Source organism: Rhineura floridana, chromosome 19 (assembly GCF_030035675.1).
Source record: "Rhineura floridana isolate rRhiFlo1 chromosome 19, rRhiFlo1.hap2, whole genome shotgun sequence".
NCBI classification, from domain to species: Eukaryota; Metazoa; Chordata; class Lepidosauria; order Squamata; family Rhineuridae; genus Rhineura; species Rhineura floridana.
Window position 1 is genome coordinate 24,602,453 of NC_084498.1, and position 23,579 is coordinate 24,626,031.

Genomic DNA, 23,579 nt, shown 5'->3' on the forward strand with positions numbered 1-23,579 from the left:
TTGAACTCACAGACTCTGGACTCCCAGCCAGGCTCCCCTCCCCACTGTGCTATACCAGCTTCTTTGGGATGGATAAGACCTTGTCAATACAATGTCGGATGAGCATTTTAGTTTTTATGTATCGCTGTCTGCAACTGATTTTAGCACCTTTGTTTCATTTTTACTATGTAAGTCATTTTGGGGCACAAGGACAAAAAGTGTTGTTGTTGCTGTTGTAATAAACGAACAGGAGCAGATTTGTGTGTGCATTTGTCTTTTGGATGATGATTTGCAGCTCTTTGGGGAAGGCAAGCTCCCTGCTGCCACAGCCTGTTGCTTCAACGTTCACCAGGCCGGCCCTTGCCTTTTATATTTAGCAGACCCTGTTCTAGGGTTACAGATCAGAATTACACACACGTTGCTGTTTTGCAGAACCCAGCAGCCCTCCTGAAGACCTGAAGGAGACTAATCTGACCCAGGAGCTGAGGGCAGCAATTTCGTTTCCCATCTGTCTCTGCCTGTAAAGGGGAGGGGAGGACTTGGCTTTGAGGCACAGAGAAAGGCATGGCACCGCTTGGGGTGGTGAACAGAAGGAGACTTAGGGGTGGGTGGGATGGATGGAGAGAGAGATGTTACAAGAGAGCTGAAGCCAGAAGTGCAAAAAAAAATGGCCCTGCCCCACTCATAGGAAAATAGGAATTCACATCCTATGGACATCTTAAACACTGGAGGCCTTCAAGAGGCAGCTGGACAGCCACCTGTCGGGGATGCTTTAATTTGGATTCCTGCGAGGAGCAGGGGGTTGGACTTGATGGCCTTATAGGCCCCTCCCAACTCTATGATGCTAAACCGAACAATTGCAATTGAGAGATGGTGGCTTTCCCAGATCTGGTCCTGTGTGCTTCTCACCCAGATGGGACCCAGCATGGCCTCGGTGACTCTGCCTTCAGCTGCTGTCTCTCAAGCCAACACATGTGTCTTTGTGTTGGTGGGGATAGCACAAATGCAACTCATGAGTGTATAAAGGGTGGTTTATGGTGTGACTGAGGTTTTTTTCCCTTCTATTTTTATTGATGGATTGTGTTGCACTTTGGAATTTACCGTAATTTTTGTTATATTTTCTTTTGTATTATGCTGTTCACTGCTCAGGGGCTGGGGCTTGCCCAAAAAGCGGTATACAAATAAACCAATGATGACATAAGAGGTGCTTTGTGCTTCCTGGTACAGACAGCTTTGTTAGAGATCGCACCCCCAGCTGCTGAGTTCTGCAAGCAAACATAGCTAGGATGGCTGTATTTCCCCCCCACTGTCGGAGGCAGTATGTCTCTGAATGCCAGTTGATGGGAATCGCAAGTGGGCAGAGCTACTGTTGTGCACAGGCCTCACTTGTGGGCTTCCTAGTGGGGTAGGTGGTTGTCTGCCGCAAGAACAGCTGGACGAGATAGATATGTGGATCCTGCAAAAAAAAACACCAACCTTGCAGGCATGAGCAGCAATAATCCGATATTAAACGCCCATCTGGCAGCACCCAGATTCGTAGAACTGTTAACACCACAGCCTCACATTATGGCGTCATGGCTCCTTCATTGTCATTGTTTTAAGTATAGCCAGAAAAGTGTGTTAACACTAATTAAAGAGCTGTTTTACAAAAATGGAAATGGAAATGTTGTACACTGTTGTACACCGCCCAGAGAGCTATGCTAGTGGGGCGGTATAAAAATTTAACAAATAAATAAATAAATAAATAAATAAATAAATGGACTGCCTTCAAGTTGATCCCGACTTATGGCGACCCTATGAATAGGGTTTTCATGGTAAGCGGTATCCAGAGGGGGTTTACCATTGCCGAACGGGGTCATAAAACGGCACCCACCACGAAGGTTATAGTGAAAGTGTGTTGAGCTTTAAATGGCCCTCCCCCAACAGCAGTTGCATCCAGCTCATTGGTGGGGGTAGAAAACAGGGTGATGAATATATATAGAACAAGGGCCTTTGTGGACATCCTTTTTATTGTGCATTCATGACTATTGGCGTGCATGATGGTGTCAGCCCGGTTATACAAGATCCCACTTTCAATACTATTTGTGCCTGCAAACGTTTCAGGGTGGGGCATGCTGCTTCATCTCTAATCCGTAGCTTCCTGCTGAAATCCTGTAATTGTTCATACCATAAATATTCTGGGTTTGTGGGGGGGGGATGGTCATGCTATAATGCAAGAGTGCCCCTCCAGACAGCAATAATACAGTAACACTGAGGAAGCATCTCAAGGCAGCTAATAAAGTGGAATAAGTTGTGGACGGCCCAGTATAAATTCACGGCTAATGCACGAGGATTGCATCAGTGACATGTTAAAAACTTAAAAGCACACATGCTTTTTACTTTATTTTCTGAAAATGCTTCCGTTCTCTCGATTGTTCATGCGGCCAGAGCCAGAGAGTTGCTAATTTATAGAAGTCCCCTTTAGCATTTAAGGGATTTGAACAGTGAAATATACAAACCAGTACAAGTTTATTAACTGTTTCCCCCCCTTTTGGACAATTTGATGTTTTATTAAATCCACAACCAGGCACTGGTGGCTATCGTGATTGGCCTCTATCCCTTTGTGAGAGTTTCTTGCGACCGTGAGATCCCTTAAAACATTTGGTGATGGAGAGGAGGGGGTAAATCTTTTCATATTTCCCCACTTGTAAAAAAGTGGGAGGTGGGCTGCATTTCTTCTTGCCTCCCTCTATAAGTCTTTCCAGCACCCTTACCAAACTACAGTTCCCAGGATTCTTGGGGGGCAGAAATGTGATTTATATTTGTGGTGTGTGAACAGCCTAAATTAGAGGAGTAAATTAGATGAGATTAATAGACCTAAGTCAGCCACGTCGATTAATTTTATTGGATCTACTCTCAGCAGGCCTAACATTGGATAGAACCCATTCCATCCAGGATCTGGCATGGGAAGGGAGAGGTTAATATTTTCTCCAAGCCTGGTTGCATTTCAGTTCCTGATTTTCAGCTACTCCCAAGTGGTTGGTGCCTTTTAACTGAAAGCTTGATTCGCAGCCTCAAACTCTGCTTATAGTTGGAGCAGATGGCTTCTCCCAAGAACTTGGGAACTGTAGTTTCCCCCCAGAGCTACAATTCCCAGCACCCTTAACAAACTACAGCTCCCAGGATTCTTTGGGTGGAAGCCATGTGCTTTAAAGGTGCTTTGAATGTAACTTCCGGTGCTATGAAAAGCCTCACCTGCTGATTTCTGCAGATTAAATTGCCCTTGAAGGCATAGGAGTTGGCTAGGGTGTTCCCTCAATTGGTCACCATCGCCACCAACATCATCCTAACTCATCCCTGGCTCTCAGGATGAGTTGTCCTCTTGAGCAGTGGTGGCTGGTGGCTCCATCCCAGTGGACAGTGGGATCCGCTCTGGCTTTTAGTCAGAACTAATGAATGTACAGTAATAAGATGGGGGATATTTGGCTCAGTAATACTACATGTGAGAAGAATCTTGGGACTGTTGCTGATCACAAGCTGAATATGACCCAACAGTGTGATATGGCTGCAAAAAAGGCAAATGCTATTTTAGGCTGCATTAACAGAAGATTTCCAGATCATGTGAAGTACTAGTTCCCCTCTGTTCGGCATTAGCTATGTCTCATCTTGAATATTGTGTCCAGTTCTGGACACCACACTTTAAGACAAACTAGAACACAGACAAACTGGAACAGGTTCATAGGAGGGCAACAAAGATGATCAGGGGATTGGACACAAAGCCCTATGAGGAGAGACTGAAAGAACGGTACATTTAGCCTTGAGAAGAGGAGATTGAGGGGGGAAATGAGAGCACTTTTCAAGCCCTTGAAAGATTGTCACACAGAGGAGGGCCAGGATTTCTTCTCAATCATCCCAGAGTGCAGGACACTGAATAATGGGCTCAAGTTACAAGAATCCAGATTTCAACTGAACATCAAGAAAAAACTTCCTTTTAGAGCAGTTCAACAATGGAACCAATGACCTAGGGAGGTGGTGGGCTCTCTGGCACTTGAGGCCTTCAAGAGACACCTGTACAGCCACCTGTTGGGTATGCTTTAAGTTGGATTTCTGCATTGAACAGGGGGTTGGACTCAATGGCCTTATAGGCCCCTTCCAGCTCTACTATTCTATGATTCTATGTAAGTTCAGACTAAAACCCGGAGTGGATTCCACTGCCCCACTGACTTGGAGTCACCAGCTGCCTCTGTTATCGAGTATCATATGGTCTCATACAATTCACAGCTGGACAAGCACAAACATATAGCAGAGGTATGATCAAACAAATGGGACGCTGCAGAAAGAGATTGCAAAACATTCCTGCAAAAGAAGCAACAGCAGCCTGTTCCAGAGGGACAGGGGGGAAAGGGAATTTCCTTACAGCTGGGCTGGAGTGAAGGCAGCTTGGGAAGGGAGGCGAAGGGCTCTGGCTCAGTAGCAGAGCACCTGCTTTGCATGCAGAAGGTCCCCGGTTCAGTCTCCAGTGGCATCTCCAGGCAGGGCTAGGAAAGACTCCCTCTCTGAAAACCTGGAGAGCTGCTGCCAGTCAGTGCAGACAGTACTGAGCTAGATGGACCAATAAGGCAGCTTCCTATGTGAAGAGAGAATGGCAAGCCGGCTCATGGATGGGGGAAAAGCGCTGAGACTTGGGGCAGCCTTCAAAATTTGACCTCTCTCCATGTTGCGAGTAGAGACGGACAAAACCCAAAATGATAATTCTGCCACTGCGGAGAGGGTGGAGATGCAGCAGGTTGAGGACGCCCGGTGGGACATCTTTGCATCCTGAGAAGTGGCAAATGGGTCTGAGAACCTGACGGGGAAGTCCCCGAAAATAGCAGGTTGGCTGCCCACTTTGTCCGGCTCCCTCCAGCTCAGCCCTTCCATCTGTAGCCGATCCAGAGAGCTCAGCCGGAGAGCACCTCTTGTCCTGGGGAGCATTCCTCACAAGAGTTGGGTGCAAATGCCTACAATATGGGGAGGGGGGTGCACTGCAGGCAGAGAGCACGCCTCTGATATACATAAAAAGAGAGGCAGCGCAGGGTAGTGGGATCGGAACCAGGAGAGGAAGCTTTTCTCTACAACGGCATTCCTGAAGAAATGCTTTTCTTTAGGTTGAGGCCCATTTCAGTTCTCGCGGCACCGCATGGGCCAACAATGGCTTAATAGTCTTGCTGACCAGTGACCTGCCTCGAGCGCGGCTCGTAGGATTAAATCAAACCATCTGGACTCGAAGGATCAATTATGACGATGTTTCTTCTTTGCCGGAGATTCCCTGTGCCTTTCCCAGAGGTTTGGAGATGGCAACCCTTCCCATCCAAAAGTCTTGGATTTCAGATGACGTGCTGCATTAGCGTACAAATAATGATCACCCCCGCAAGAGAGGTGGGGCAGAGAAAGAGAGAGAGAGTGAGAGTGAGAGAGAGTTTGCTGTAGTTGAATTATTCATCCTCAAGGCCTAATGGGCACATTATTTAATCGCTGCTGTTCCCATTAAACAAACAACCCACTGCATTAGTGGCTCAATACACTTTGGAATCAAAAGCATTAAGTCCCCCACTAACAGCTGTCAGGTCAATGCCAGTTAGCGGTGAATTATGCATCAGGGGGAATCTGAAAAAATCAATAGATCCCTGAATGTCAGGAAATGGCTTGATGTTTGCTAATGGGTTCTGTTTTTCTTTTTCATTGTTTTCATAAAGCCTTCCTTCTTTGACATAGAAGAAGCAATCAGGCACACCTTGGACCGTTATCAGAGACGCAGCCGCTTGACCTTGTTGTGCCAAAGCACAGACATTTAAAGGGGAAAGGCCATAGCTCAGTGGTAGAACACCTGCTTTGCATATTGAAGGTCCCAGATTCAGTCTCAGGCATCACCAGGTTGGGCTGCGGGAAGACTCCTGCCAGGAACCCTGGAGAGCCACTGCCGGCCAGATAGACCAAGGGTCTGACAGCCTTCTAGGTTCTTATCATGTTAGCCTTCAGTCCCCAGCATATTTTGGGAGCAAGGGCAAGGATCAGCAAGGATCATGCCATTCTGACTGGTTGCTAGGCAACAATGCCCCCTCAGCTGGCTGTCAACAGAATTAACTCTGAGGTTACTAACTGAATGATCCCTGCTGTTGTACTTCCGACACACTTCACCTCACCTAATTGGCTCTTGGCAGGGAATAACAAAGCACATAGTGTGATCACATCACATCACTCATTGGTGTCATCAGGGAGCAGGGGATAAATTGATACAGAAAGGCAACTGCTCATGAGTTTTGTAATGCTGAAATTTGCACGAGTAATAAATATCTGGTCCCTGCTCTTTTTTGTCTCATTGGAAACTGCCTCAAACCTAGTCAAAACACTAGTTCATCTAACTTAGTATTGTTTATGGGGGTTTCAGACAGGAGTCATTCTCAGTTCTAACTGGAGATGCTGTGGACAGAACCCTGCAATCATCTGCACGCAACCATCTGCTCTGCCACTAACCTACAGTCTGTCTCCTCATTTTTTTGCCTTGGTTTAGTTGGAACTCTGCACATGCCCAGAGGCTATGTGTTTGTTTTGGCTTTGCTCTGGGCAGTGAGCACAGCACCCATGCAAGGAATTGGAGTAAGCCAGAATAGTTCAAGCAGAGTACCAGGGGAAGCCTCAGTGGTTCCCACCCCAGAGCCTCCCCATAGTAGTTGCTGCACAGGGGAATGCCCCCATGGGACCAATATGCATAATGAATTGCATAAGGGAATGCTTCATTGGTCGCCACAACATCTACCATATCAAATATAAACGGACAATGGGCGTCCTCCAACAAGCGCTTTCCCCCAGAGATTATATTAAGAAGTTCAATTTCAGGCTGCACCTTTTATTGGCAAATGGATTCAGTTTAAATCTGCATTTCTTTGAAATATTTCCACCTTTCCCCATGACAGATGTCATCTGGCTTGTGAGTTCTGATTGTCCAAAGACCCCTCATGACCCCACCACCACTCTCCGGCAGGAAAATCATGTTGCGATGAGTAATCATTACCTGTATCCTTTGTCATAGAGTGCCTCCTGTACCCAGCCCAGTCCTTAAGAAGATCACCGACTGTATGAGTGATAATGTCCTCCAGGAAGTCTCTTTCCCCCCTCAGTCCCCGCTTTGTTTAGTCTTTTGCTGAGGAGACTGCTCCACTTGGATCAGCCTTTTGGAATCATCCAGGAGGCTGCTCCACACTGCTCCTTTCTATGCCTGCTCCAACCCCATGGAGCTGTACAGGAGCAAGCCCTTTTCTTTAGCCAAGCTGAACTCCTTTCCCTTTCTCCCTGCCCCTCAGCTGCATCTGTGGTTTCTCTCTTTTGGATCAGTCAGGACCCTTGCAGGAAGCACAAACTAGTGTTATTCCAAAAACAAAACGTCCTGTTTTTAAAACATCTAAGGAGGGTTCCTAGGAACCTGGAGTGGCATCAGACTTTGTCTCTAGGGTTCCATATGAAGACTCATCCACCCTCAGTTGCCCAACGTGGCCTGAGCCTAGCCCATTTCGTGGCTGTTTACCAATAACAAGAAGCTTATTACTGAAGGTTGACACTCTAGAATTCACATCTAGCCACTGTCAGGATTCAGCGATACCTCATTCCATTCCCCTCTCTCCAGGATACTCCATTTCATTTCCCCATTTTCCACACACATCCAATAGACAGTCAACATTTCACAACTGCTGAGTACACTCAGTCCTCCTTGGGCTGTTTTTGAGGTCTACCCCCCCAACACAGACAGACATCCCCCCTCCCATAGATTTTGATACTTCTGCAAACCCAAGCTGACCAATATCTGCTTCTTATGCCATTCCAGCTATGTGAGCAATGGTACTCTCCGCCTGAACACTGTAATGTACAACCAATCATTTCATGTATTGGTGAGGCTCATTTCAAAGCATCGTAAACAAATTGTAGGGCAATTGTGTGGTCTAGAATATCTTTAATGTAATGCAACCAAGCCGGCATAGCTTTTACAACAGAGTAGGGCATGCTATTGTAGAAAACTGAATCTAGCCCTATAGCCTTTAGCAGTGTGTGATGGGGAAATGGTCTTTGCCTGTGTGCACACCATACATTTAAAGCACATTTCTCTCCCTCCCAAAGGATCATGGGAACTGAGCTATAGTTCCCCAAAACTTTAACAAACTACATTTTTGGGGGGTGGGGGTTAGAAATGAACTTTAAATGTGCTTTAAATGTACCTTGTGTATGCCGCCAAAGACACTAAATCCTTGAGATGAACTTAAGGATGTTTTATCTGTGAAATGTTATAGGGTATGCAGTAGCTGTAATGCTGTCAACATGGTTACAGAACTTTGGGGTGATTGTTACTGTTGAGTATTCATTTATGTAATGAGCTTTGCTTGTGTTGGTACATCATATCGAGATCTACCACAAGCCCAATAGAAAAAAGAGACATATCAATAATCTTGGCTTGACAAAGTGGTGAATCACCTGCCCTGAAACTGAACAAGCAAAAAAAAAAAGTAGTAAATCTAGATTAGTTTTTAAGATATTGGAGAGGATACCGTGCAAATTTGATAAATAAAAGCTCCTGTTCATCATTATTAAAAGGAAAGGTCACCAAATCTTTTCTCTTTTTTTGGTCTGACCAGTAGTGTAGTGGCAAATTCAGAAGTGCTGAATCCCTTCATAATAGTCACAGCCATGACCGCTTCTAAGATCGTACAGCCTTCTAAGATTATAGAATGATCTGGCTAGGCTTGAATACTGCTTTCTGCTTCTCTATCACTGTCACCATTTGTCTGTCCTTTCTTACTGTCAGAGATATTGTTTGAATTATTGAATTCAAACTGCTTGATGATGTAGATGGGATGCTGTCATCATGATTCACTGTCTCTTCCTCTACAATTACAGGCGTCTCACTCGCCACAACTTGGCTTTTTGAAGTAGGAACTTTTTTCACTCTGATTAGCTCCAATCAGATAAGAAAGGACAAGAAGACTCTTCTCAGTGGCTAACAGACTCCCCTTTCATGCTGATTGGCTCATAGGATGCTGGAGACACAGGGATCCTGCTGTGACCCTGCTTCCAAAAAAGTAAAGGGTGTAAGACCCAATGAGACTCTGGATGACTCTGCCCCTGATTCTGACAACACCGTGCAGCCCTCTCAGCTGAAAAGTAGCCTCCTGCAATTAATTAGGTACAGCTTGATGAGTTGAACTTGCCAATTACGAACCGATGAAAGGGTGCAGGCCTAATTATATGAGATTGTTGTTTCTTGAGAGCTCTGGTTTGGAGAAAGGGGTAGGGGAACCAACAAGACCATCCTCCTAAAGGGTGACGTACAGCAGAAAGAGGTCACAAATTTATGGCCGTCTCAACTTGTATTAAAACGTCTTGTGCAAACATCCTATCCAGCCACTGCTCTGCTGCCTGCTCCTGCATGTTTAGGACAGCTGGTAATTTCATCTGCTGCAATGATGAGCTGCTAAGGTAAACATAACACGATGGCCAGATCTCCGGGGTGGGACTGGATGGCAGAGGAACTGGCCGTTTCATCCTGCATCCACGACGAGTGTCACCCTGTCATCTCTCGGGGCCAACCGAATGCCCTCCCAGTGTTTGGAGGGTTAATGGGAGTTGCATTCCAAAGAATCTGAAGAGGGCACCAGGTTGGCGAAAGCAGCTCTAGGAGACAGGGAGCACAGTGCACTGACACTTACAGGTTTTTCTTTTTAAAAGGGGGGAGGCCATAGCTCAGTGGTTAAGAGCATCTGCTTTGCATGCAGAAGGTCCCAGGTTCAATCCCTAATGGCATCTCCAAGTAGGACTGGGAATGTGCCCAACCTGGAACCCTGGAGAGCTGCTGCCGGTCAGTGCAGACAATTCTGAGCTAGATGGACGAATGGTCTGACTCATTTTAAAGCGACTTCCTGTGTTCCTATGTTCACAGCAGACAAGCAGATGCCTTTGGGAAGACGCTGCATCACCATTTCACATCTTCATTCTCAGTATGTCACTCCTGTCTCCGGTTCCCCTTAATGTTCTTCGGGGCTAAATTTATCCACTTCCTCCCACCTTTGCCTTACATCAGTTCCTTCCCAGACCCTGCGTTGGCACATGTTAAGGCTACCAGCTGACGACAGCCGGTATCTCTGGGGTTTGACACTGCAATCCAATCTATGTCTACTCAGAGGGAAGTCCCACTGAGTTCAATGGGGCTTACTACCCGGGAAGCGGGGATAGGGTGCAGTCTTGCAGTACAATCCTTTACATGTCCACTCAGAATTAAGCCCCATTGAGTAAAATGCAACTTACTCCCAGGTAAGTGTGTATTGGATTGCAGTTTTGGTCTCCTTCTCAGGATATCCTGGGGGAATGGATCAGCGGCATCACTAGCGGGAGTGCGGGGGGGTGCGGACCTCCGGTGCGCGCCCTCCCAGGGGCATGGACGAGGTGGCTGGGCTTGCGAGCGCACACTCGAAGCCAGCCACCCCATCCACGCCCCTGGGAGGGTGCGCGCTGGAGGGGCACCCAGCCGGAGAAGGCCTGGGAACGCTGGCGTGCCTCCCTCGCCCCGCTGACGCTGCTCCCGCACTCGCCCGCCTCCGAGGAGTTGGAGCAGCCTTGCTGGGCAACGGCGCGGGGCAGGCCGGAGCGGCTCTGGGTGTCACCCCCCCTCATGGTGACATCCGGGTGCAGGCCGCACCCGCCGCACCCCGGTAGTGACGCCCCTGGAATGGATTAAGATCCAGCCAGCATGGCCAATGGTCAGGGATGGTGGGAGTTTGCGGCCCAGCAATATCCAGAGGGCCACAGGTTCCCCTTCTCTGGTTTAAACCAACCCTACAGACCCCCCCAAATATTCTTCCCGATGACCTTTTTATTCAGCATTCGTCTTGATTTGCTTGCACAAAGCTTATGCAGAAGTTAAGACTGTGGCCGGTCTTAAATGAGCATTTATTTTCACTTGTTTGCAGGCAGGGACGGAAGGCTCTCTCACTTTCTCAGTTTCCCAGTGTTAAACTCAGCTCTTCACATTTCTGCAATTTGCATTTTAAAAAAAGATCTTCATGAAAATGAAGATCAACATCTTAGTGCTTCTCCTAACAAAAACATTTCTGTCTGCAGTTTTGACTAACTTACACATTTTGGCCAGCACTTTCTCCCAATATATAACACATTGTTCAATGTTATTTTCACCAATAAATGCATTTTCAAACACGTTTTCCCCTAATATATTCATTTTTGTAAACAGTTGGTGAATTGGATGACAAAATTCGGATGAGGGTGAATTTCAAAAGATGGCTCTTTTGGTTCTCATATTTTTTCAGAAAGTGCAAATTTGAAAAATCCAGCCTAAGTTTGAAACACCACTTCCCTTCGTTTCCACCTGCGAGATCTAGACACTTGCTTATCTTAAATCAAAACTCTGGTTTCTCAGAAATTTAACCATCTGTGGTTGGAATTGCTTTTTAATGTGTTTTTAAACCTTTTTCTTTTCTTTTTTTAGAAAAAGATGTTTTTAAAGCTTTAAAAAATGTTTTTAAAGAAGTTTTGTTTTAATATAAGTCTTGTTTTTATGATGTTTTAAAGTGTCTTTAGTGCTTTTGTTTGCCGCCCTGGGCTCCTACTGGGAGAAAGGGCAGGATATCAGTCTAATAAATAGATAAATAAATAAATAACCAGGGTCAATCAGCGGTCTACTCTCACTCCTCTGATCCCTCCCTCAACACTAGTGATGGCACTGATAAAGAGGTAACCCGGTTAGTTATTGCAAATCTGCCGGAGAATGACCAAATCTTACTCACCGTAGTGAAATGGACTATACAAAGGATTCCAATCATCACAAGGCCGATCAGGATAGCTGCCACGGCAACCAGTAACGCAGTGCGGCCTAGTCTTTTCGACCCTTCTATATCTCCTTGTGTATAACTGTTTAATGCCTGCGGAGGAAAAATGTGATGATTAATCCCTCGTTCAAACCAACCAACCAAGCCCCTTGCGCCTCATTTCTTTCATTAGTGGGGACGCAACACGTTTGGATGAAAGCTGCAGTGGTTTCCAGTTTGCTACCGGGCCAGGTTCAAGGGTCTTGTGTTGGCTCTTTAACGACTGCAGTTCTTATAGACGGTGTGGAGCCTAGGAGAGGTGGGCTGGAGGCAGAGGCTGAAAAGGGCTTGGTCAGAGCCAAGTAGCTCACTTGGAGCTCTCCATGGTGCTGAAACACCCTTGGTAGCCTGCTTCTTGTGCCCACATAGGAATTGTCATAAAATGGGGCCAGTTGGAGCACTTACAATTTTGGGGAAAGCAGTGGTTTAGTGGTAGAGCATCTGCTTTGCATGCAGAAGGCTCCAGGTTCAATTCCCAGCATTGCCAGGTAAGGCAGGAAAATTCTGATGAGTCACTGCCAGTTAGTGTAGACAATACTGAGCTAGAAGGACAAATGGTCTGATCTGGTATAAGGCAGTTTGTTTTATTCCTATTAACGACGCAAGTGTTTCAAAACTACAGCTCCTTAAGAAGGCGTACAGCAAATAGAACAAAGTGGATCAGCTACGTATCCCGGCAGAGGTCTCCTCGACTGCAGAATTGAAGGTGATGATCGCAGACAGCACTAGCTGAATCACAGGCCTGTAGAGAAGTGGCTGGCGGCTCAGGTTTCCAATTAGGTCTTTTTTTCGGAAGCACTGCAGCAAATATGACTGGGCTTTCCTTCACTTCTCATTACATGGGTTTCATGGAAGCTTTGCAAGACGGCTAATCCAGATGACAAAACAAAATGAATATTTAATGGCTTCTACCAGGGTGCGATGGACCGCCAAGGCTCGCCAGTCTTGTGCTGGCCCCTGGCCCAATCCACGCCCGCAGGCAACGCCCAGAACAGGCAATGACTCTTTAGGAGACCTCATTTGGACCCTGCCTGGAGATCTATTGGGCATGGCCAGAGCAGGGATAGCAGGAACCCAGGCTCACCCTAGTTCCCCTGCACCCTGGGGAGGTAGAGGAGCCCTTGATTTAAGTTTATTTATTTATTTTATTTCTATCCCGCCCTTCCTCCCAGAAGCAGCCCAGGGCGGCCAACAAAACACGAGAAATGCTCTAAAACTTCTTCAAGATAGGCGTTAAAAACAAATTAAAATGAAACATCTTTAAAAAACATATGAAAACAAAACATGTTTAAAAGCATATTTTTAAAAAAACCTTTGAAAGCATTTAAAAGTTTACCAAGAGCATTGAAGGCGGAAGACTCCTGCCTGTGTTGGGGAAGAATCTCTGCTGGAAAGTGGAAGCAGCCCTGAGAAGGAACGCTGTGCTAGAGAACTTGGAGCTGGATGGAACTGAGGCCTTCACCGGGGAATGTGAAGGAACATTTCTGTAATAAAACCGGATCTGTAACTGGATAGACATGAGTTGGTGCCTTTATTTTGACCTCCTTACCGGATGGGCTCCATGGTAGGTATGGAGCAGGGCCCCTATGATGTGCCCCTTCGCCAAGGGTACAGCACACACAAGCAGGGGACTTTTTTTCAGATAGAGGGCCACATTCCCTTCTGGCCAACCGGGTGGAGCCAGAGGCAAAAGTAGGCGGACCAACTAATTTGCATTTGACCTTTGTACAGCAAGCTCCTTTGTACAAATGCTCAGACACCCAGGGCTGGTGCCACAGGGCAGTGAGGTTGGGCTCTGGCCAAGGGCTCCTGCAGCCCAGAGGGGCCTCTGAAGGGTCCCTCCTTAGAATGGGAGGGTGGCACTTTCATTACATGATCCGCAGCAGCATTGGGTCCTACAAGCTTTTTAAAAAAATGTTTTTAAAGTTGTTTTGTTTGAATGTATTTTAAAGTTTGTTTTCATGATGTTTTAAAGTGTTTTTAGTGCTTTTGTTTGCCACCCTGGGCTCCTGCTGGGAGGAAGGGTGGGATATAAATCAAATAATAAATAAATAAACCCATCCCTGCCGTGGATCACAGAGAGGGAGCTCCCAAGCGTCCCCCTCAATATAGACAGCGCAGGCTTCAGTAAGCCCACCCGCATGCCCCACCTACCTCTCCCATCAGTGTGAATGCCGTGTGCACAATGCCCCATGCCTGCCATCACCCAAAAAGATGGCAGGGGCTTCCTTTAAGGGCTGATGCCCCTGCCACCATCTTGGTTGATGACAATCACATGTCATTCACATAACACAAAAGGTAGGTGGGGCGTGCAGGCAGGTGTATTAGCCCCAGGCCATTTGTATGGAGGGGGGGTGTTAGGCTACGTCAGCTCGGGCTTGGGGCAGGCTGGTGTCCAAGGGCCCAGACATGCCTGGTGCCAGCCCTGCAGACACCCCTCACCATCCTCTATAAGGCAAGCAAGTGGAACGATCAGAGTTCAAGGATGCACTCCAGGCAGCTAAAAACATTCAAGAAGGGCACAGCCTGGGGAGAGCTCCAAGGGCCAGTTGGAGAGGCCTGGAGGGCCACTTTTGGTCCCTGGGTCTGAGGATCCTCATCCCTGGCTTTTAGGAACATATGGCCATGTTTGCATGTAACAACAAGCCAAACTTTTTGCCTGATTGTGGTTTATCATGAAAGACTAGTAGGCTGGTACACAGCTCCCAATTGCTCCCACTTTGCTCTTCCATGGGTTGCAAGTGGGATAAATAAAGCAGGAAGCCTTGGCTTCCCATTATGTCCAAACGAGGGATCATGGTTTGTTGCGCCTTAAGAAACCATGATCAGCAAGTCAACAACAAACCATCGTTAATTTTTTTCCTTTTCTGTCCTGTCTGTTTAATCGCAAGTCTGAAGGCTTCCCCCTTTCCCCCTCCCTATCACTTCTCCTGTTGTGTCGTGTCTTTTAGGTTGTAAGCCTAAAAGCTGCTTGGGCAGCTCTTTTTCAGTTGGACAGCAAGCTAAAAAAGCTTCAGACAAATAAATGTTATTTAAGAAGGTATTTTTATACTGCCCTCTGCCACAACAGTCACGACGCAGTGCACAATAAAACAAAACACTGCAAAGCATCATGCGTGACAAAATCATTAAAACCAATTCAGATAAAGTATCTACATGACTAATACAGTAGGGGGCTTCCTCCATCACACCTCTAAAAGCAAGGTGAAAGGGGTGAGTCTTCGGCTGAACTTTCTGCAGATGCAAGTCGATCCTGACTTATGGCTACCCTATGAATAGGGTGTTCTTGGTAAGCAGTATTCAGTGGGGGTTTACCATTGCCTCCCTCTGAGGCTAGTCCTCCCCAGCTGGCCAGGGCCTGCTCACTTGCCACAGCTGCACAAGCCAGCCCCTTCCTTGTCTGCAACTGCCAGCTGGGGGGCAACTGGGCTCCTTGGGACTATGCAGCTTGCCCACGGCTGCACAAGTGGCAGGGCACGTAACCCCTGAGCCACTCGCTGTGGGGGTGATCTTTAACTGGCCCTTAACACCCAGGAGACATGAGCGGGCATTTGAACTCACAGACTCTGGGGACTCCCAGCCAGGCTCTCCTCCACACTGTGCTATAACAGCGGTGCGCTACAGCCAAGCTCCCGTTTAAACTTTCCGAAAGAAGACTTGAGTCTGGAAAGCTAAACACACTTCCTAAGTAGTAAGCCCCAAAATGGTGGCTGACAGACGTCATCGATTGGGGGCATCGGACTGCTTTAAAATGTTCTTAGATCATGCTTAGTGGCCATGCTCGCTGGGGCTGATGGGAGTTGTAGTTTAAAAAAGTAACTTTTCCAAGCTCTGCATGTTCTAAATGTCTTCACGTGGTCTTTAACTGTTTTTATTTGATTTTAAAAATGTATCGCTTTAATGTTTTGATGTTTGCCACCCAGGGCTTCTTGGGGAGGAAGGGTGGGATACACATTTAATGAGGCAGACCCTGCTCTCAGGCTTCAGAGATAAGGAGGATAGCATTTGGTAGCTGCTTTTGTCACGAGAAGTTGACCCAAAGCGCCTTACAAAGTGGTCCAAACATGAAAGTTCAATCTCTAGCATCTCAAGAGTGGGAGAGGCTCCTGCCTGAAATTCTGCCTTGAGATGTTTTTAAAGCTTTTTATTTTAAAAAAAGTTTTGTTTTAATATATATTTTCAAGTCTGTTCTTAAGATGTTTTAGAGAGTTTTTACTGTTTTTGCTTGCCACTTTGGCCTCCTACTGGGAGGAAGGGTGGGAAATAAATTTAATAAATAAATAGTAAATAAACCTGGGAGAGCAGTTGCCACTCAGGGCAGACAATACTGAGCTAGATGGACCAATGGCAACTTCCTATGTTCCTATGTTCATCAGTTGCTTCAGATGTCTTGCAAAGGCACATCTTCCCCCCCCCCCGGCTTCCTCTGACCTATAAGATCAGATCCTGTTATTCACTGAATTTCTGCTTTTATCATACTGTTTTACTGGTTTTCACATTTGCGTCTCATTTGTTTTTATGACACCATTTTATTGTTTTTAAAGTGTATTTCTGTATGCCACTTAGAGATTAAAAAAAATATTAAGCAGTTGAAAGAAATGCTTTTAAATAATAAAAGAACAAAGGTCTTGTGGGCAGATCGGTAACGAATTGGCATGACCACAATGACATCACCGCATGCGATACAACCTCAGATGTGGAATGTGGCTGTTCTGCTACTTTGCCAGCCCAGTGGAAATGCGCCAGTGCCCATCTTCAGGCCAGATGGATGGCTCTTTTAAGAGACTCTAGTTCTCCAAAAGGGGAAGGACAGGACAAAAAGGCTCCGAAAGACTCAGTTTGCTTCCAGCCCTTGTGAGAGCAAGTGGCTCAGTAGGAGCTCTCCATGGTGCTGAAACAACCAACCTGCCTTGCCTAGTGGGCTCCTCCATGGGACCAGAACAGGACAGTGCAACCTGGAAAACAAAAGAGCTCTGAAAGGAGAGAGAAACGCCCCCAAGTTTGCAGCTGAACGCTGCAAATAGGATCTCATAGATAAGGTCACATCCGCACCATACATTTCAAGCTCTCTTAGACAACATCTGCACCTTGCATTTAAAACGCTATGACACCACTTTAAACAATAAGGGCTTTCCCCAAAGAATCCTGGGAACTATACTTTGTGCTCAGAGTTGCTGGGAGACCCTGATTCCCCTTTCAGATCTACAATTCCCAGAGTTGCCTGGGAAGAGGGACTGATTGGTTAAGCTACTCTGGGAATTCTGCATATTATGTCTTTGTACACACACATGCCTGCGCAGATACCACAAATCTAGTCCAGCATCCTATTCTCACTGTGGCCAACCAGATGCCCTCATAGAAAGCCCAAAAGCAACAGCGCTCTTCCCACGTGTGATTCCCAGCAACTGGCATTCAGAGCACACTTTCTCCAGCAGCGGAGGGAAAATATAGCTATAGTGGCTAGCAGCCATCCATAACCTCCTCCATGAATTGGTCTACTCTTCATTCAAAGCCATCCAAGCTGGTGGCCATCGCTCATCTGCTTGGGAGATGGAACCATCACGTCATCTGCCCTGAGCACCTTGGTTTGACAGGGTCCAACCTACAACCTCCCCCCTAACAAAAAAAACACCACTGAAGAACCTGACAGACACCCTCTCCATACGAAATGAGTGACTACTGACTGAGAGAGCACTGGACAGCAGCAAAGAGTGCCTGGACACCCTTTTTGGTCTTGCCAGCTCCCAATCCGGTGCTGGAAGAGGTGCAAATTGGCGTCAGCAGTCTCATTTCATCAGGACATCCAAAGAGCCTGCTGGATCAGGTCAGTGGCCTACCAAGTCCGGCACCTTGCTCTCACAGTGGCCAACCAGTTGCTAATGGGAAATCTGCAAGTGGGACCTGAGTCCTCTGTTCCCTCCTAACGCTTCCAGCAACTGGTATTCAGAAGCACACTGCCTCTGCCTATGCAGGTGGAGCATAGCCATTGTGGCTACTAGCCACTGATCGCCTTGTCCTCCATGAACTGGTCCAATCCTCTTTTAAAGGCATCCAAGTGGGTGGCCTTCGCTGCCTCCTGTGGGAGCAAATTCCATAGTTTAGCAATACGCTCTACGAAGAAGTATTTTCTTTTGCCTATCCTGGATGGTCCAGCTTCCAGCTTTGTTGGATCTCATTCCTTGAGCGATGTGGTAGGTTGAAGGGCACGAAGGGGGGAGAATACAGGTGGGGAACCTCTGGCCTAGGGCCAAATGCAGCCCTCCAAGCCTCTCCACTTGGCTCCTGGGCCTCTCCCCACACCACACCCCCTACCCAGTCACACCCCTCACTGGCCCTGCTGTGTTTCAGCCTGGCTGCAATATCTCCATGAACTCTTGATCCCACCAAAAAAAATATGGTATCTGCCATCCTGGTTTTAAATAACAGATCAGGAGGGCGATACATGCAGCCGCCTGCATGGTGAATCAAGGCACCTCAGAATCCTGTAATAACCTTTATTGTTTGAAAGCTTTTCGTTCTCGGAGTGGTGGTGGTGGCAGGAGCAATCTCTGTTAGCAAAATATCTTAATGTCTCCACTCTGCTATCCTGCCATTCACAGACTGGATGTGCCCCAAGGCTCTTTGGCAGACCCCCAGCCTCTTTTTGAATTTCCCAGGGCTCTAAAAGGGCCACCCACTTCTCCCTCTGCATGAGTAATGGACCACAATCCATTAGAGGTTTGCTAAATGGACTCTCTTGGAACAGACAGTCTGTGTGTCTCAGCTTCTGCGTGCACGTGCATTTATAATCAATACGGAGAGGTACCTAGGAAGCCACTTTATACTGAGTCAGACCGCAGATCCATCTAGCTCAATATTGTCTACACTGACTGGCAGCGGCTCTCTAGGATTTTCTGACTGGGGATGCTGTCAGCCCTACCAAGAGATGCCAGGGACTGAACCTGGGACCTTCTGCATGCAGAGCGAATGCTCTACTACTGAGCTAAAGGCCTTAGCCCCAAAGACAGGAATGGAATTGCAGCAGAGGGGATTCAGATGCACAGCCCGCTGTAGCTCTTATTGCAAAAGAGTGGAAACTGGAAGCGTTTCTGATCTTCAGAATCCAGGCTACCCAATCAACTCTGCCATCTTATTTTCCTGATCCTGGACAGCACTAGAAAGCGATGGGTCCAAACTGAGAATATATTGGTGGACGGCCTACCTTTGAACACATTACTTTTTAGAAAAATTATAAAAAACAACATTACAGCGCATGATGGGAAATTCGTTCACGGCCACATTGATTAAATGCTGGAAAAAGAGTGAAAAAACTCTGTTTGGTTTAAATTCCCCTTTGACTCCTCTCTCCTTCCATCCCGATTTTTACAATAAAAATAGATGTGTAGCCTGGCAGGATTGGAAGTTGAGGGGACTCTTCCGTATCTGAGACTTTTTCACTAACAACCAACTAATAACAGAGCAATCTTTTAGAGATACGCTGGGTGACATGAATTTTACTTGGATCCAATGGCGTCAGACGCATGAATTTTTATCAAGGACATGAATCAAAGAACAGGCCTGTTGCCAGTTAAGAGCTTTTGAACAACTTCTTGTAGCTGCAAATAATGGTGAGAGAGGCATTGTTTCTCAAATATATTCAGTGCTGCTATCACTTGAAGGGTCTGACTTATCCAGTTTCGAGATGCAATGGGAGAACGACTGTAATATTTTCATAGATGAAGGGGTGTGGCATACTTACTGGCAAAAAACTATAATAAATTCAGCTTCCAACCAGCTACATGAACATATGCTCAAACTGGTGCATAGAATGGTGTCATTCCGGTGTGGCTGTCCTGAATAAACCCAGCAATGTCTGGATGTTGTTAGCGGGGCATGTATTTTCACATGTAGCGGTCTTGCCCTCAGGCCCAGCCATTTTGGAATCTGGTGTTTGAAGAAATCCAATTGATTGTGCCTGGGCCCATGGGCAGGACCCCGCAGGTGGCACTCCTGAATCTCCTCACCGATGTAGATGTGAATGAGAGGGCCAAACCATTAACTGGGCATCTACTTATGGCGGCCCGTCTAACAATAGCAAAACATTGGAAAGACCTAAAAGGCGCAACAATACAATATTGGTATATCACAAGATCTGGTTCATTGCCTTTATGGAAAAACTAACATACAAACTAAGGGCTGCCCGTGGAATTTCTAAAACTTATGAATTTACGTCAGTATGGTTTCCTTTTATCCAGAATGTTAACAATAAAGAGCACAATCAAATTCCACCATCTTATTATGCTAAAATTTGGAGCGACTAGCGTTAAACAAATTGCTCACCTGTTTCATCCACCATTGCTTCCTCCCTTCTTTCCCCCCCCTTTCTGTTTCCCCTCCCCCTTCCCCCCCACATCCCCTTATTCCTTAAGTAATGCCACCAGGTGTGGGGGAGGGGGTTGTTTGAGGGGGTTGTAATTAATTGTATTGAAGTTGACATTTGTGTAAAAGATGCATGTTCTCAATTAACTACAATGTGTACATTACCCTCTTAGCAGAAACAACAAAAACTTCTGTTATATCACATTGTAAATTTTATCTGGAAAATCAATGAAACATTATACATATTAAAAAAAAGAATCCAGGCTACGGCACACACACACACAGAGATGGGGCTTTAAGATCTGTTTGTCAGCCCAGCTGAGCAACCGGGGATTCTTGACTCCCCTTCTCCAGTTTCTGTTCCAGCTGGTTGTTAACAAGAACTCTGGAGCAATGGGCCAGCACCCGAGTTTGCTTTTTCCTCTTCCCTCCTAATACCCTTTCCTTTAGTGTTGCATCTTTTAGCTTATAAACAAAATTGTCTTATTGTTAGTAGCTGTAGCTGAAGAGCAGGGTGAAAAATATTTCAAATCAGTAATTATGAGAGCCAGGGCCAGGCTCAGGCTACCTGATGTGGCAGGCTGGCCAGTCCCTTTGGCCACAGGAACCTCTAGCTTTGTACACCTCTTGGGCTTCTGGGTTGGCCGCTAGGAACATACAGAGAAACATAGGAAGCTGCCTTATACTGAGTCAGACCTCAGATCCATCTAGCATTGGTCCACCATTGCTCCACTCTGACTGGCAGCAGCTCACCAATGTTTCAGGCAGGGGGTCTCTCCCTGACCCACCTGGAGATGCCGGGGATTGAACCAGGGACCTTCTGCATGCAAGGCAGATGCTCTGCCACTGAGCTACAGCCCTTCACTATAGTGAGTCAGACCACTGGACCATCTAGCTCAGTATCGTCAATACTGACTGGCAGCAGCTGCCCAGGGTTTCAGGCAGAAGGCTCTCTCTGTCCTAGCTGGAGATGCCATTGGGGATTGAACTTGGGACCTTCTGCATACAACGCAGATGCTCTGCCACTGAGCCACGTTCTTTGCCCTCACCATGCCCAGTTTTAGCGTTGCCATCTGTTGCCTTAAAACCTTCAAAAACTTCCTGGTATTTTCACCCTTTTTCAGGCTAGATCTGTACCTCAGATAGCATCTTTTCCTTTCTGTATCCCGCAGAACCTAGAAGTAGCCAGGATGCAGGCCAGGGCAGTTCACATCCCTCCATCCCTACATTCCTACTTAAGGCACCGGCATTGGAAAGAACAAGAACTGTGGCAGAGCCTTTTTAAGGAAAATGTACAACTGCCCAGTGGTATGTGATTATAATTCATGTGCAAATCATGCACTGCTATAACACACCCGCACATTCTCCTCATGTGTGCATCAAACCAGGGCTATGCACACACCCTGCCTAATCCAGTTCAGGGCCTGATCTGGCACTTCAGAGTGGCCCTGTTCTGATCCCAACCTGACCTGAATTCTGAACCAATTCAGGGGCTCAGGGGCTTTGCACAGACCAATGTTGGATCCAATGCTGGCCCTACTCAGAGTAAACCCATTGACGTTAATGGACATGGCTAACTCAGGTCCGTTAATTTCTACGGGCTAGAACCAACACTAGTGCTACTTAGAGTAAACCCACTGAGGTTAATAGACATGGCTAACTTAGGTCTTTTCATTTCAGTGGTTCCAGTGCTAATTCTACATTGAAGTTAACTGGCGTCAGAACAGAAGAGCCGGCTGGCTCAGGCCAGTGGCCCAGCTAGTCCAACATCCTGTCCTCACAGTGGCCAACCAGATGCCCATTAAGGGAAGCCCACAGGCAGGACCTGAGCGCAGCAGTGCTCTCTCTGCCTGCAAATGGCGTCCAGAGGCATACCACCTCCACCTGTGAAGGCAGAGCATAAAAGCCATCATGGCTAGTAGCCCTTGATAGCCTTCTCTGCCATGAATTGTTCTTTGTTGTTATGTGCCTTCAAGTTGACTATGACTTATGGCGACCCTATGAATCAGCGACTTCCAAGAGCATCTGTCCTGAACCACCCTGTTTAGATCTTGTAAGTTCAGGTCTGTGGCTTCCTCTGTGGAATCGATCCATCTCTGTGATGGATGTGAATCGGTCTAACCCTCTTTTAAAGCCACCAGAGTCGGCGGCCGTCGCTGCCTCTCGCGGGAGCGAATCCCTTCCTACATAACGCGTTGGCCGTGACTAAATGGGGTCCTTTCATTCCCGTGGGTCCCGTCCCATGCTAAATCTTGTAGACTCGGGGACGTTAATGGACAAGCCATTAATTTCAGGAGGTCTCCTCGGGGTTGGGCAAAACCCTTTGTCCTCCTCCCCCCAAAGAGCTGCCCAGTGGCCGATGGACCCTCCAGCGGCCAGCTGAACCCCAGGAGGGCAATGCATATATATATAGTGAGACCCCGGCCCGTCTCCTCCCGCCCCGACGGCGCGCCAGCTCCTCACCATCACCGAGAAGACGAAGGCCACAATGTTGATGGGGTAAGACGGGCAGAAGCAGGACAGGATGCTGAGCCACAGGTAGTTCTGGGGCGCCTGGACCCCGGGCGCCTCCTCGTCGCCGTCCAGCTGGAGCTGGGCGCCGCTGCCGCTCTTCCCCAGGCCCCGCTTGAGGTCCGAATAGGGGGGCGGCGGCGAAGAGGAGCCCTCCATGGCGGGGGAGTAGGCGGGCGGCGGCGGCGGCGGCGGCGAAGAGGAGCCCTCCATGGCGGAAGAGAAGCCGGTTCGACGGCGCGGACGGGAGCCGGCGGAGAGGCGCCCGCTGCTGCTGGTCGCTGCGGCAGAGAGGGCTGCTCCGTCGGCCACTGCAGGAGCCGCCTGCCTGCCCTCGCTCAGCGCCTCTGCGCTCCTGTCTTTCCGCAGGGACTGCGGCCAAAACGAAGCCCGAGCCAAGCCTACCTCCTCGCCCCTGGGCAAACTCTCTCAGGTTTCGCTCCCCGGCCGAGCCAAGGAGGGGAGCCGATCGCTCCCGGTGGCCTCGCCAAGGAGGGGAGCGACGCGGCAGACTGGAAGCGCCTCCAGCACCAGGGCGGCGGCGTTGGTGGCAGCAGCAGCAGCAGCAGGACCCCCGCGGCGCTCGGGGAGCTGTCTGGCTGATCGGGAGAGAAGGGACGCCCACGTTGGAGTTACACGGAACTCCTCGACCCAATCAGGAGGAAGAGGACTGTGGATCTGGCTCCCGGCCAGGAGGGCTAGACCGTCTTCACCGAGAGCGGGGCACGGAAGACAAAGGAAGGAGGGTGGGGGGTGGGCCATGACTGAACCTCCAGGGCCAGCGGTAGTATACCCCTGAAATCAGTGGTTGCTGTGGTTGTATGGATTGCTCGCCCTTCGCCTGCAGGTCCC

At 47.8% G+C, this 23,579-nt stretch overlaps 1 protein-coding gene across 1 annotated transcript; it reads right to left on the minus strand.

The window, feature by feature from the left end:
- Positions 1-2,014: 2,014 nt before the first annotated feature.
- TMEM233 (transmembrane protein 233) lies at positions 2,015-23,229 on the minus strand. The gene is made up of 3 exons (XM_061602591.1): positions 22,680-23,229; positions 11,778-11,912; positions 2,015-5,336 (listed from the first exon to the last, which is right to left on the minus strand). The coding sequence occupies exons 1-3, from the start codon at positions 22,938-22,940 to the stop codon at positions 5,325-5,327; spliced, it is 408 nt and encodes a 135-aa protein (XP_061458575.1). The 5' UTR covers positions 22,941-23,229; the 3' UTR covers positions 2,015-5,324.
- Positions 23,230-23,579: the final 350 nt, after the last annotated feature.

Coding starts and splice junctions, on each gene's coding strand:
- TMEM233 (XM_061602591.1), bottom strand. CDS start 22,940: ATGGAGGGCTCCTCTTCGCCGCCGCCGCCGCCGCCGCCCGCCTACTCC. Junction 11,913..22,679: donor CCTTCGTCTTCTCGGTGATG/GTGAGGAGCTGG, acceptor TTTCCTCCGCAG/GCATTAAACAGTTATACACA.